General features: G+C 41.0%; 1 protein-coding gene across 1 annotated transcript in view; it reads left to right on the top strand.

Moving 5' to 3' along the window:
- appl1 (adaptor protein, phosphotyrosine interaction, PH domain and leucine zipper containing 1) overlaps positions 1-14,263 on the top strand; it is a 65,628-nt gene that overhangs the window by 18,874 nt on the left and 32,491 nt on the right. The window contains exons 6-11 of the mRNA XM_060835604.1: positions 575-616; positions 6,304-6,362; positions 6,611-6,757; positions 9,383-9,465; positions 11,004-11,162; positions 13,743-13,931. Of these exons, the coding sequence (XP_060691587.1) occupies positions 575-616; positions 6,304-6,362; positions 6,611-6,757; positions 9,383-9,465; positions 11,004-11,162; positions 13,743-13,931 (679 nt within the window). The remainder of the gene's footprint in view (positions 1-574; positions 617-6,303; positions 6,363-6,610; positions 6,758-9,382; positions 9,466-11,003; positions 11,163-13,742; positions 13,932-14,263) is intronic.

The raw sequence follows: 14,263 nt of genomic DNA on the forward strand, positions 1-14,263 counted from the left end.
TCCTAGAATAGTTATGTCTAAAAACTACCAACTTGCAAATGTTTTAAAAAGGCACATTTCTCTGTGCATTAGGTATATTTTGGGTTCGATGATCAATTATGTGCTTAGATGAAAGACTTAAGTGGAAACAAAGGGGGGAAACTAGTCAAAACATTTATATGAAATCTTCCTTGCCTTTTAAGTAACCTCAAAAAAAGTCAATTATTTTAAGTATACTTTAACTTAATCAAGGTCTGAAGTTTTCACATAGCAATGGCCTACAAATAGCAATCAGATGAATAATCAGTTGATCTATTGTAGTGGTATTTGTTTGAGTGGCAAACCTTGGCAAGACCAAGACAATCAGGAAGGTGGACTTCATTTTAATATCGTCTCTAAAAGATGTTACGTCCAACAATACTGCAATCTCCCTATGCACTGAATACTCTCCTATTTAAGTATGCAGCCTGAAATTTTTGTAATTTAAAAAAGGGTGTTACCATAAAATTCTGCTGACAGTATTAAATGTGATAGCAAAAATATTAGTCAAATTTGTAAGCTGTTTTTTTCAATAATATTTTTCATTTATTTTCAGAAATGCTAACTCTAAATGAAGTATTTGCTATAGCAAGTAATGGTGAGTTTAATTTCATTTATCAATATTTAAATTAGAAAAATATGGAAATTAGCCAGCAGAAGCAAAGTGCTGTGGCCAGGCTATGTTATATAATTCATGGATTCATAGAATCCCTACAGTATGGAAGCAGGTCATCGGCCCAATGAGTCCACACCAACCCTCCAAAGAGCATCTTACCCACACCCACCTCCCTACCCTATGTCTCTAACTCTTCATTTCTCATGGCTAATCCACCTAACCTGCTCATCTTTGGACTGTGGGAAGAAACTGGAGCAACCAGAGGAAACCAACACAGAAAGGGGGAGAATGTGCAAATTCCACACAGACAGTTGCCAGAGGGTGGAATCAAATTTGGGATCCTGGCACTATGAGGTAGTAATGCTCACCACTGCCATCATGCTACCCATGTGCCCAGTTCTGGGACATCTCTGAGGAGGGGTTTTCAAGAGTGACCAAGCAATATGATTGGCCAGCAAGTCTGACAGTACAACAGTACATGACTTAAATAGTGGCTGTTGCTGATACTGATACTATAGACAGGCTCACAGGGAAGAAAATGTAAATCATGGAGTGAGGTATGCCTAGGCTGTTGGATTGTGGAGAATTTGGAAAGCTTGGGGATAAGGAAGAGGTGGGGATCAGGGAATGGGTTTTTCCAGAGCAGATGGAGCTGAAGAAATTGTAGTGAATATAGGAGTTTTCCCCCAATTAACAAAAGGTGCCCCGAAGATCCACATTTCCTCCCATCATTTTACAAACTCCAACTATTTTTTGACATAGGCAATATATTATCAGTTTTTAACAAGCTCAATTGGCCCTTAATTATTTATTTATATTTAGTTGGCCAGCTGCCTCCTCGCCTCCATCTCCGGGACACCCGCACCAATCAACCCCACCGTCCCGTGGCCCAACATTTCACCTCCCTCTCCCACTCTACAGAGGACATGCAGGTCCTGGGCCTCCTCCGCTGCCACTCTCTCACCACCCATTGTACTCTTTGCTACCTTCCCCCACCCCCACCCCTGTCCCATTTATCTCTCCACCCTGGAGACTCCCTGCCTCCATTCCTGATGAAGGGCTTATGCCCGAAACAACGATTTTCCTGCTTCTCGGATGCTGCCTGACCTGACTTGCTTTTCCAGCACCACTCTAATGTGGACTCTGAATTCCAGCATCTGCAGTACTCACTTTTGCCATTTTCAGTGCCTACCCATCCTCTAGGAGTTTGGGAATAGGTGGGAAGGTAATGAGCTACCCACACAATTTCCCATGCCCCCATACTGAAAAACATCCCCAGTGAAGGGACACACTATCCACACATGGTATATAGTTTTCTTTTTCCATAATTTACATTCAGCACAATGTTACAGACTTTAGTGTTCTATAGGATAACTGTCCTCCTAATTTTGCCTGAACAAATCACAGAATGTTCACTAATATACTCTGCATATAGATTGGAAAATTAAATCAGCAATAATACCTTTCAAGGAGAAATTCCTGGAGCGTGTACAAGATGTTTTTCTGAATTAATACGTTGAGGAGCCAACTGGAGGTCAAACCGTCTTAGACTGAAACTGTGTAATCATAAAAGAATAATTGCAATCTAGCTGTGCAAGGTCCCTTGGGAATTGATTGTGATTGTGAATTTTGGGTGAGAGATAGATCCGGGCGGAGTGGGATTCCTAGACTGAGATTGGAGGCTGTTGGTGGGAGATCCCCCAAAGTGATGGGGTTGTGTATAGTCTAGGAGATGATAATTTGGTGATGTGAAGTAGATATCCATGTTGAGTCATTCGCTGAAGATGAAGATAGAGATATCCAGGAAAGGGAGGGAGGTGTCTGAGATGATCCAGGTGAACTTGAGGTCAGGATGGAAGGTGACCTGCGCCCACACCTCTCCCCGCATCTCCATCCAAGGCCCCAAAGGATCCTTCCACATCCAACAGAGATTTTCCTACACCTTCACTCAAGTCATCTGCTGTGTCTGTTTCTCTCAATGTGAACTCCTCTACATTGGAGAGACAGGATGCCAACTTGCAGAACGTTTCAAAGAACATCTCTGGGACACATGCATTAAATAACCCCACTGCCCTGTGACAGAATACTTTAACTCCCCTTCCCACTCCGCCAAGGACATGCAAGTCCTGGGCCGGCTCCACTGTCAAATTCTAGCCATCGAATGCTTAGAGGAAAAAGCCTTGTCTTCCGCCTTGGGACTGTCCAACCACATGGGATCAATGTCGATTTCATCAGTTTCCTCATCACCCCTTCCCCGACCTTATCCCAGATCCAACTCAGCACCACCCTCTTGAACTGTCCTACGTCCATCTTCCTTCCCACCTATCTGCTTCACCCTCTGCTCAGACCTATCACTATCTCACCCCCCCCCCCCCCCCCCTCAATCTTCATCTACCTATCACATTCCTAGCTACCTCCCTAGCCCCATCCCTCTCCCATTTATGTCTCAGTCCCCGTGGGCAACCCGCCCATTTCCTGATGAAGTGCTTATGCTCAAAATGTTGACTCTCCTTTTACCTCGGATGCAATCTGGCTAGCTGTGCTTTACCAGCACCACATTTTTGAACTGCTTAGATTTCAGTAAAGGTGGACAAAAGAATTGAATAAGAGGGGGAAACTAGAATGGAAGAAGTGAAGAAAGTGAAGTCACAAACCCATCCCAATATGGTGGTCTTGACTCCGTGTGGAAGTCTTCTTCGGTTTCCAGCTCATCCAGGAGTGGCGGTCTCAGCCTAGCATGACAATCTTCTTTAGCAGAGGCTTCCGGCCTAGTATTCCAGCAGCTTGACATGGCGGTCTTGTACTGGTATGGGAATCTGTCCTGGGATGGCAGTCTTGTCCCGGTTGCTGCTTAAGGGTATTCCATCGTTCCTTAATCGACTTTGCCTGAACCCAGGAGCCATTTACTGAACTGTGATTAACTTTGTCTTAATTTTACTTATTTTTCATTGTTATGTATGACTTATGTCATTGATGTAGGTGCTGTGGTGGGGTGATTTTATTAAACTTTTCACTGTATTTTTCATGGAAAACTACATGTGACAATAAATTTCTGTTTTATTTTATTTTATTCTATACTTTATGGAGCTCCTGACCAGTCATGTGTTGTCTGTAAACTTGGAGATATTTTCTAGTCCTCTGATCTAAATCATTAATATATACTGTGAATATCTGAGATCCCAAGCATTGATCCGCGTATACACCACTAGTGACTTCCTGCTACTTGAGGCAAAAAAGATGTAGTTTTTGTTTCCTGTCTGTTAACCAGCCCTCTATCCTTATCAGTGTGTTACCTAATCCTTTAATTTTACATGTTAACCTTTTACATGGCACTTATCAGAAGCCTTCTGGAAGTCCAAGTAAACCGCATCCAGTTTCCCTCTAGCAGCTCTACCAGATACATCCTCAAAAATTCCACTAGATTTGTCATATATCGTTTTCCCCCTCCTAAATCCATGCTGACTCTGTCAGATCCTGTCACTATTTGGTTCTAGCATTTTTCCCACTAATGATATCAGGCTAACTAGTCTATAATTCCCTGATTTGTCTCTGCCTCCTTTTTTTTCCAAATAGTGGGGTTATATTAGCCACCCTCCAAATCATAAAAGATGTTCCACAGTCTGTCGAATCTTGAAAGATGACCAATAGTATCTGCTATCATGCTCCAGTTTCCTCCCACAGTCCAAAGATGTGCAGGTTAGGTGAATTGGCCAGGCTAAATTGCCCAAAATGTTAGGTGCATTAGTCAGGGGCAAATACAAGGTAGGGGAATGGGTCTGGGTGGGTTACTGTTCGGAGGGTCGGTGTGGACTTGTTGGGGTGAGGGGCCTGTTTCCATACTGTAGGGAATCAAATCTAATCTAATCTAATTGACCTCTGAGGAGGCTGCAGAACTGCTTCAGTGTGATTTGGACAAATTACTTGAGTGGTTAGATGCATGGCACATGGAGTGTAATGTAGATAGGTATGTGATTTGCTCTGAATGATAAATCGGGAAGAGGGGTTTGCAATGAAATCTGGGTATGCTCATACACCAGTCACTAAAAGTAAACATGCAGGTGCAGCAGGCAATGGAGAAATGAAGTGGTATGTTGGCTTTCATTGTGAGAGGGTATGAACAGAGTAGCAGTAGTAATGGGACCACACCTTGAGCAATATGTGCAGTTTTGATCTCTGAGGAGGGATGTTCTTGCTATGGGTGGAGTGCAATAGAGATGTACCAATTGATTCCTAGGCAGGATTGAACTTGGAAGAGAGGTGGGGTTGGTTAGGACTATATTCACTGGAGTTGAGATTGTGTTGCTGGAAAAGCACAGCAGGTCAGGCAGCATCCGAGGAGCAGGAAAATCGAAGTCTCAGGCCAGAGCTCTTCATCAGGAATGAGGCTGGAGCCTCTGAGTGGAGAGGTAAATGGGAGGGGGAGTGGTGAGGCTGAGGAGAAGGAAGCTGAGAATCCAATCAATGGATCAGCTACCTTCTCCCCAGCCCCATCCCCCTCCCATTTATCTTTCCAGCCTCATTCCTGATGAAGGGCTCCAGCCAGAACGTAGATTTTCCTGCTCCTCAGATGCTGCCTGACTTGCTGTGTTTTTCCAGCAACACCCTCTCAACTCTGATTTTCAGCACCTGCAGACCTCACTGTCTCCTATATTCACTGGAATTGAGAAGAATAACAGGAATCTCCTAGAAACCTAAAAAAAATCCTAACAGGATTGGATCATGGAAATGTAGGAATGATGTTTCCGATGACTGGGTGTAAAAAACCAGGGCTCACAGTTTGAGGATATGGGATAGGCCATTTAGGACAGAGATGAGGAATTTCTTCACCCAGAGAATGATGACTGTGTGAAATTATCTGCCCCGTTGAGCGGTTGCAGCCAAAACATTAAATATATTCAAGAAGGAGTTAGGCATAGGTATGGGGGGAAAACGCAGGAACAGAGGAATGTGTTTGATCATTAGCCATGATCATTTCAATGACAGAGCAGGCCTGAAGGGCTATATTACCTATTCTTGCTCCAATTTTCCATGTTTTGGTATAGCTTTAATTTCTAGCAAGTTTTATCATCCAAGTTAGACCAATTTTTGTGTTAACTCACCAGTGGACTGCTCGACTTCAGTTCAATAAGTGATTCAAACTTCTTGATTGAGAGCCCATTAAATAATGTTTTCTTTGTAATATTTCAATAATGTTTATATCGCAAGTTGATGGGAATTTTGTACTTTATGTAGAGTGACTCCTTTCAAGGTGATTGACATTCTAAGCATAGTTCTCAATCACTGTTGGAATAATCTGGAACAAATTGGATTCTAGGAAAATCAAATTTTTGGACAATCCCAGAAAAATCAGGATGGTTGATCATCCTGGTGTCACTATAGGTCTTTGTTGCAGGGCAACCTCAATTATCCGAACAACACTGGTGGGGAGTATTTTGTTTGGATAATCAAATGTTTGGATAACACAGTTTACCCAAGCATCGGGACCTTGAAATCTTGTTCAGATAATCCGAAATTCGGATAATCGAGGTTTCCCTATATATAATGTAATTCTTGATTGAAACATTAAACAGTACGAGACTTTAACTTTTTTTAAAAAGCCAATTTATTGGGTTTAAATGTAACTAAACATTTGAAACCAATATATATTGATTTGTTTGTTTGTTCTACAGATCTTGACATGGCTATTAACAAATACAGTAGACTATCCAAGCGGAAGGAAAATGATAAGGTTTGAGCACTATCTTTGGTTTTCAGTTTCTTAAAGAAAGAAAGCATACTTTTCTTTGCTGCATTATTTATAGCAGGCCCTTTTCATATTTTTTGGACAACAAAGAGGATAGTATAGTTGGTGAAGCCTGACCATACTGACTGTAGTGCAATCGAAATAGCATGGTTAATAGAATTCAATTTGCACTATGTAAATGCTTTAAAAGTTTGAAAATCAAATGAGTTTTTAAAAATCTTCTTTCCAAACAGATAAAACTAGAGGCAACTGAAGATCTGTACACATCTAGAAAGAAGCAGCATCAGACCATGATGCACTATTTTTGTGCACTGAACACATTACAGTACAAGAAAAAGACTGCACTGCTCGAACCTCTCCTGGGTTATATGCAAGCTCAGGTCTGTTGGCGCAACACATTGTTTTAAATTCTTTTCAGAATTATTCTGTTTAAGTTGTAAACTTTCTAAGTAAAATACTATGGTTTCTCTTAATGCAGTTAAGGAGAAAATTAGCTTCAGTCTTTGCAGCAGCACTGTGGCTGTAGAGATTGATGGAAGGGTTTCAAGGAGGTGACACCATTACTACCTCAGAAACCATTAGGGATGGGCAACAAATGCTGGACCTCTCAGCGTTATCCATATCTCACTAAAATAATGAAAAATAGTATTTGTGCCTTTTGTAGCCTACTATCACATTTGAGTGCATTGAGGTTAGGTATAAAATAAGACAAGTTTAAGCTCCTTTACAGTACCAACAGCAATCCTTAGTTGCTGACTCAAAATTACAAATTTTACTATAATACTCGTGGCTAGATTTAAGTCTTTGTGAAACTTGCCAAGGTCATCCTTACTGACATCTGGGCACTGGTGCCAGAATTGGGAGAGCTGTCTCACAGACTAGTCAAGCAACAGACTCTCACTTAAATACTATATCCCAGGCAACACTATCTCCACCCCCTGGCATGTTCTGTTCCAGCAGCAGGAAAGATCCAGCAGAGTTGCAGACAATCGAGGGGAGTTGCCCTGGGCATCATGGAGTTTTCAAAGTTGACTCTGGACCCCATGAGGTCCCCAGCCAATGGATTTACTACATGTGATGTCAAAAAGTAGCTGAAGAAACTGGGTAACGCAAAGGCTATAGTTCCTGACAAAAAATGGCAATAATACGGAGACTTGTGTGCTCCAGAATTTTCTGTGTCTTTAGCCAAGCTATTCCAGTATAGCCACAACATTGGCATCTACATGACAAGTGGAAAATTAACCAGGTATGTCCGCTATGCAAAAAGCGAGACAAATCCAACCTGGTCAACTACTGCTCCATCAGTCTAATGTTGATCATAAGGAAAATGATGGAAGGGATTTATCAGCAGTGCTGTGAAAGTAGCACTTGCTATGCAATAATCTGCTTACTGACACTCAGTTTGGGTTCCACTAGGCTCAATCAGCTCCTGACCTCATTACAGCCTTGGTTCAAACATGGATAAAGAATTGAATTCTAGAATTGAAGTCAGAGTGACTGCACTCGAGAACAAGTTTACATTTGACCAAGTGTGGCATCAAGGAGCCCGATCAAAACTCGTCAATGGAAATCAGGGAGCAAACTTTATGTTGGCTGGACTTATGGGGAGGCAGTGGCTTTGTGGCATTATTGATTCAGTATTTATCCAGCAACTCAGCTAATGTTCTGGGGACTTTGAGTTCAAATCCCAGCATGGTAGTTCGTGGAATTTAATTCCAGATTCCTTTATTGAATTCAATGGTCTAATAGTGACCATTGTTAAAGAAAAACCCATCTGGTTCACTAACTTCCTTTTAGCAAAGGAAATTTGTCATCCTTATCAGGTCTGACCCCCACGTGATTCCAGATCCACAGAAATGTGGTTGACTCTTAACCAAAACTGGACTCGAGGTAGTCAGAGATGAGCAATAAATACTAGTGTGACCGGTGATGTCCAAATCTTATGAGTGAATGAAAATAGTCTCATCACAAAGGAAATAGTGGTTTGTTAGTCATCTCAGCCTCAGGACATCTCTACAGGTGTTCTTTAGGTTGGTATCTAAGGCCCAACCATCTTTAGCTGCTTGAATTAATGATCTTCCCTTCATCAAAAAAGATCATAAATGTGGATGCACGAGGTTCACCATCATTCCTGAGTCCTCGGATATTGAATCAGTACATGTCCAGATGCATCTGGACCTAGACAATATGCAGGCTTGGGATGACCTGTGGCACAAATGTTACTTGCCACTTAAGTGCCAGGCAATGACCATCTCCAATAAGAGATGATCTATTCATCACCCCTTTGATACTCGATGCTTTTAGTATCACCAAATCTCCCACCAGTCAGGTTACCGTTGACCAGAAACTGAACTGGCCTAGCCTTGTAGGAGCAGGTCAGAGACTATGAATTCTGTAGAAACTGTTCAGTCTGTACAAGACACAAGTCTGAAGTGCAGTGTAATTGATCCATTTGTCAGGATGAGTGCTGCTCCAACAACACTCAAGAAATCCAGGGCAGAGCAGGCTGTTTGATTAGCGCTGCAAACCACAAACATTCACTCCTCCACTATTGATGCTCAGTCACAGCAGTCCGCACCATTTACAAGATGCATTGCAGAAATTCACCATGATTCAGTACTTTCCAAACCCACAATCATTACCATCCAGAAGAAGGGCAGAGAACATGAAAATCCCATCACCTGCAATGTCCTCTTAAGGCCACCCACTGTTCTGACTTGGAAGTGTGTTGCTGTTTCTTCAGTGATGTTGGGTCAAAGCCCTTACACTTTACGTCCCCAACCCTTACCCCTTACTCACCAACAACATTTCGGGTGTATCTTGACCAAATGAACCAGTGCGGTTCAAGAAAGCAGCTTACCACCATTTTTACAAAGGCAATGGGGTATGCAGGTAAAAATGCTGGCCCAGTCAGCCAGAGCTGCATTCTCATGAATGAATGAAAAAAATACAAATCTATGTCTGGAGTGTTTTCCACAAGCATACTAATAATTTGTGTATTTCAGATAAACTTCTTTAAGATGGGTTCTGAACACATGGCTCAACAGTTGGAAGAATTTCTGACAAATATTGGTGCCAGTGTGCAGGGGTAAGTTAAAATTAATTTTATAATTGCTCTCGTTACAAGTCATACTCCTCCTTCAACTCAATCAATCTTTAATATTTTCTTTATCCTTTCCAGCAGATAATTAAAGTTCTATTTAAGTTAATAAAAAAGGGGTTATATTAATTCAGCTTTGTGTTTGCCGTATGAAAATAAGAATGAAAGGATAAAATTTGTAGTCAGGGGAGACAGCGGCTTAGTGGTGTTATCACTGAGTTGCTAATCCAGAATTCCAGGTACGATGGATGTTGGAATTTGAATTCAGTAAAAATCTGGAATGACGATGATTCTAAAAATGACTATGAATCCAGTGCCAATTGGGGAAGAGCCCGTCTGGTTCACTAATGTTACCTGGACTGGCTCACATATAATCCCAGACCCACAGCAATATGGCTGACTCTTAACTGCTCTCTGGACAATTCAGGATGGACAATAAATACTGGCCTAGCTGAAGATGCCCATGATTGAATAAAAATTAAATTGGCAATGCTGATTAATACTGCACTGAGATCATTGATCTATTCTGTCAACTGTGGTTCACTGGTCAATGACCCATTTGTGGATTGGTCTAGATTGTGATTATCTTGACTTCAAAGTTTGGGAGAAGATTTATAGCTCAGATGCTCATTGTTGTGGTTCTGTTCGCCGAGCTGGGAGTTTTTTGTTGCAAACGTTGCGTCCCCTTTCTAGGTGACATCCTCAGTGCTTGGGAGCCTCCTGTGAAGCGCTTCTGTGATGTTTCCTCCAGCATTTATAGTGGCTTGTCTCTGCCGCTTCTGGTTGTCAGTTGCTGTCCGCTGCAGTGGCCGGATTATTGGGTCCAGGTCGATGTGTTTGTTGATAGAGTGCCATGGCAATCATCCACAGATTCTATCAACAAACACATCGACCTGGACCCAATATATCGGCCACTGCAGCGGACAGCAACTGATAACTGGAAGTGGCAGAGACAAGCCACTATAAATGCCAGAGGAAACATCACAGAAGCGCTTCACGGGAGGCTCCAAAGCACTGAGGATGTCACCTAGAAAGGGGACGAAACGTTTGCAACAAAAAACTCCCAGCTCGGCGAACAGAACCACAACAATTATCTTGACTTTCAAAAACACTATTAAGGTATATGCATTAATAGTCTGTTGATGTCCTTCATACACCAACGAGGCACAGAGAAAGAGGAAAACCCAATTTTGCTTTCCCTGGATCTGGAAAAAGTAACTGCATCTGGATATTTGTAGTGCTATCTGATTCAGATAATTCCACATTTGAAACATGGCTGAGCAATTTCTTTCCAGAAAACTTGTAGCAATTATCTTGACATACAGAACTGAATCCTAATCTAAGGTAAAATTTGATTTGTGTGGTGCCCTGGGTTTTATTTCAGATAGGACTACTATAAATAGTAACGTGATATATGAATTATTGCATATCATTTTAATAAGTGATATTTGATAGTATTAGGTTAAAACACCAATGGTTAAAATATTACTGAAACAATAATATCAGCTTATTTGTCTATGTTCTAGTGTCCGTAGGGAAATGGAGACTGAAGTGGAAACAATGCATCAGACCATTCAGGATCTGGAAGTAGCCAGTGATTCATTGTATCTACCTGATCCAGATACCAAAATATTCAATATCAACAGAAATCTAACCAGAAAAACTGGTTACATGAATACAAGAAAGTAAGGGTCAAGCATTGTCATGGAAATGTTTCCTTAGATTGTCAAATATCATTGATTGCAATGTGTGAAGTTATTATCCATATACATGATGTGAAATTACAGTAAGAAACTATGCCCATTTCATGGGTAGCAAGTTGAACGGAGGTGACTTCATTTTAAGCAAACAGAAGGTATTGATATTTCCAGGAAGCAAATCTTTGTCCCGGTGAAAATAACTTTGAACCGTAGAAAAACATAAAAACAGCCATTTTACTCATAGATTTTGTGCCAGGGCTTTTTCTTTCTTGCTTTTTCCTTGAGTCTGCAAGTCATATTTAACTTTTAAGTTATTTACAGTATATATTTTTCAACAGTAACCTTTATTCCTAAATAGTTGTTGATTCTGTTTTTATTTGGTCAGGTATTCTAAGTCCTTTGCGTTTTGTTAATTTAGAACGATACAGCACAGGAAGAGGCCCTTTGGCCGAATCATATTGGCGTTTTGAACTAATCCAGTCTGCCAACATATGGTCCACCTCCCTGTCTGTTTATATATTTTTCAAATGCTTCTTAAATGTTGCTGTTATATTTGCTTCTACCACTTCCCCTACCACCTTTGTAAAGAGAAACTTTCTTCAAACATTTCCTTCTAAACTTTCCCTCTCATTCTTTAAACCTATGCCCCTGTGACATTTCCACTCTGGGAAAAAGACTTGATAATCCACTTTACCTATGCCTGTCACAATTCACTTTACCTGTGTGTACCCCCCACTTATTTACATTTTACCTTTCACTGCATGTAATCTCCTTGAGTCTCCACTTTCGATGTTTCTTCTCATTGTTCTCGCACATCCCTAAATGCATCCCCATTATGCAGTTTATCATTTTTGATGGTGTTAGTCCTATCTTTCATGGATGAATGCGTTCATTGAATTTGAATGTTGTAATCTGTTCTCCGTGTGTTACATTGTGAGGAATAGAACACATACTATGCTTTTGCACAAAGCACTTGATTAGGCATAACATAGTAACATAGAGAATTGAACTTGGTCTCCATAATGTACAGTCAGTTCTGTTATAATGTCATAGATTCCAGTTAAAAACAATGACTGCAGATGCTGGAAACCAGAGTCTAGATTAGAGTGGTGCTGGAAAAGCACAGCACTTCAGGCAGCATCTGAGGAGCAATAAAATTGACATTTCGGGCAAAAACCCTTCGTCAGGAATACAGGCAGAGAGCCTGAAGGGTGGAGAGATAAGTGAGAGGAGGGTGGGGGTGGGGAGAAAGTAGCATAGAGTACAATAGGTGAGTGGGGGAGGGGATGAAGGTGATAGGTCGGGGGGATGGTGGAGTAGATAGGTGGAAAAGAAGATAGGCAGGTAGGACAAGTCAAGGGGACAGTGCTGAACTGGAAGTTTGGAACTGGGGTGAGGTGGGGAAAAGGGAAATGAGGAAACTGTTGAAGTCCACATTGATGCCCTGGGGTTGAAGTGTTCCGAGGCAGAAGATGAGGCGTTCTTCCTCCAGTCGTCTGGTGGTGAGGGAGTGGCGGTGAAGGAGGCCCAGGACCTCCATGTCCTCGGCAGAGTGGGAGGGAGAGTTGAAATGTTGGACCACAGGGCGGTGTGGTTGATTGGTGCGGGTGTCCCAGAGATGTTCCCTAAAGCGCTCTGCTAGGAGGCGTCCAGTCTCTCCAATGTAGAGGAGACCGCATCGGGAGCAACAGATACTATAAATGATATTGTAGATGCCCCCTATTCTTGTGCAATCCCGTGTTATAAGAAAATCGCGTAATAGCAGCACTATTTTAACCAATATATGCTTTCAAAGTTCGTGCTTGAGAAACAGTATCCCCAATTCTTCAATCATGTTATAGTGAATTCCTGTTAATGAAATGCACGTTGCAGCAGAATGACCTGTATCTTAATTCATCACTCAGAACGTTCTTTAATACTTGAATGTGATTATCCACTTTAGTTTTATCAACTAGTCATTTTGGTTTGAGGTTGCCGAAGATTGCTAAAATATAAGCCCATTGAATACTGAATTAAGGGACCTTAGTCCTATTTCACATAAAAACTTACAGTAACGAGCAGAGACACTTATTCTGCGCATTGAGTTCAAACCCGGATTCCATTATCTAAGGTGCTGTGCCAAGCAGACCCATTTTAAAGATCTTCAGATAATTTTTGATGAACCAAATTATTATTTTCTTGATTGTCAGATTTTTCTCCACATTCTTCTTGAAAGCCAACATGCCAACATGCTCTTGCTAGCATTTTTTAAAAGTGGTTTTAAATCCTTTATATTATGCTAAAGCTACTTGTTTTGTTATATCTAATTCTGAGCACTAATTAAGGTATTTTAGGTAGCAAATACTTTTAGCATTATTTCATTTGGGGTGGTTTTTTAAAATATTAATTTCGGAAATAATTAGAGGTGGAACAGCTGTAGTTCATTGAAGTTTTCAGCCCAAGAAATGATCATTGTGAAGTTGATTGCCACTATTACAGATTAACTTGCAATGCAATGTCATATGAACTGTTAGAAAAATGCAAAAGATAGTCTTAAATGTAAAACTGTGTTTATTTGGATTCTAGTAAAACCAGATTAGTATCATCTACCTGGGAAAGGCATTACTACTTTACCCAGGGTGGAAACCTGATGCGTCAAGCTCGAGGGGATGTTGCAGGAGGTCTTGTCATGGACTTGGACAACTGTACTGTTATGGCTGTGGATTGTGAGGATCGAAGATACTGCTTTCAAATCACTTCCTTTGATGGGAAAAAGTAAGTATTGTCCACATCTGTGAGCAGCTTAATTTATTGCTTCCTTTGTCAAGTTCTTTACCAATGTTCTGGAATTCATATGTAAACTGCTCATTTGGGTTTGGTACCTCCTTCATGTTGTCTTCCATATTCTGTTTTTATATTTGTAAAATTGGTAGCCTCGTGCAGTAGGGAAATACCTTAATCTGTGGGTACACTTGGTATTCCTTCCCTGCACAACCTTATTCTGTATACAAATTGACTTGAATTGGCTACTTAACTCAATAATGGTGATAATGGAATAAATGCTATACCATAAGATTATATGTTTGATATATAGTACTGTTGCTGTT

Source organism: Hemiscyllium ocellatum, chromosome 14, assembly GCF_020745735.1.
Source record: "Hemiscyllium ocellatum isolate sHemOce1 chromosome 14, sHemOce1.pat.X.cur, whole genome shotgun sequence".
Taxonomy (NCBI): Eukaryota; Metazoa; Chordata; class Chondrichthyes; order Orectolobiformes; family Hemiscylliidae; genus Hemiscyllium; species Hemiscyllium ocellatum.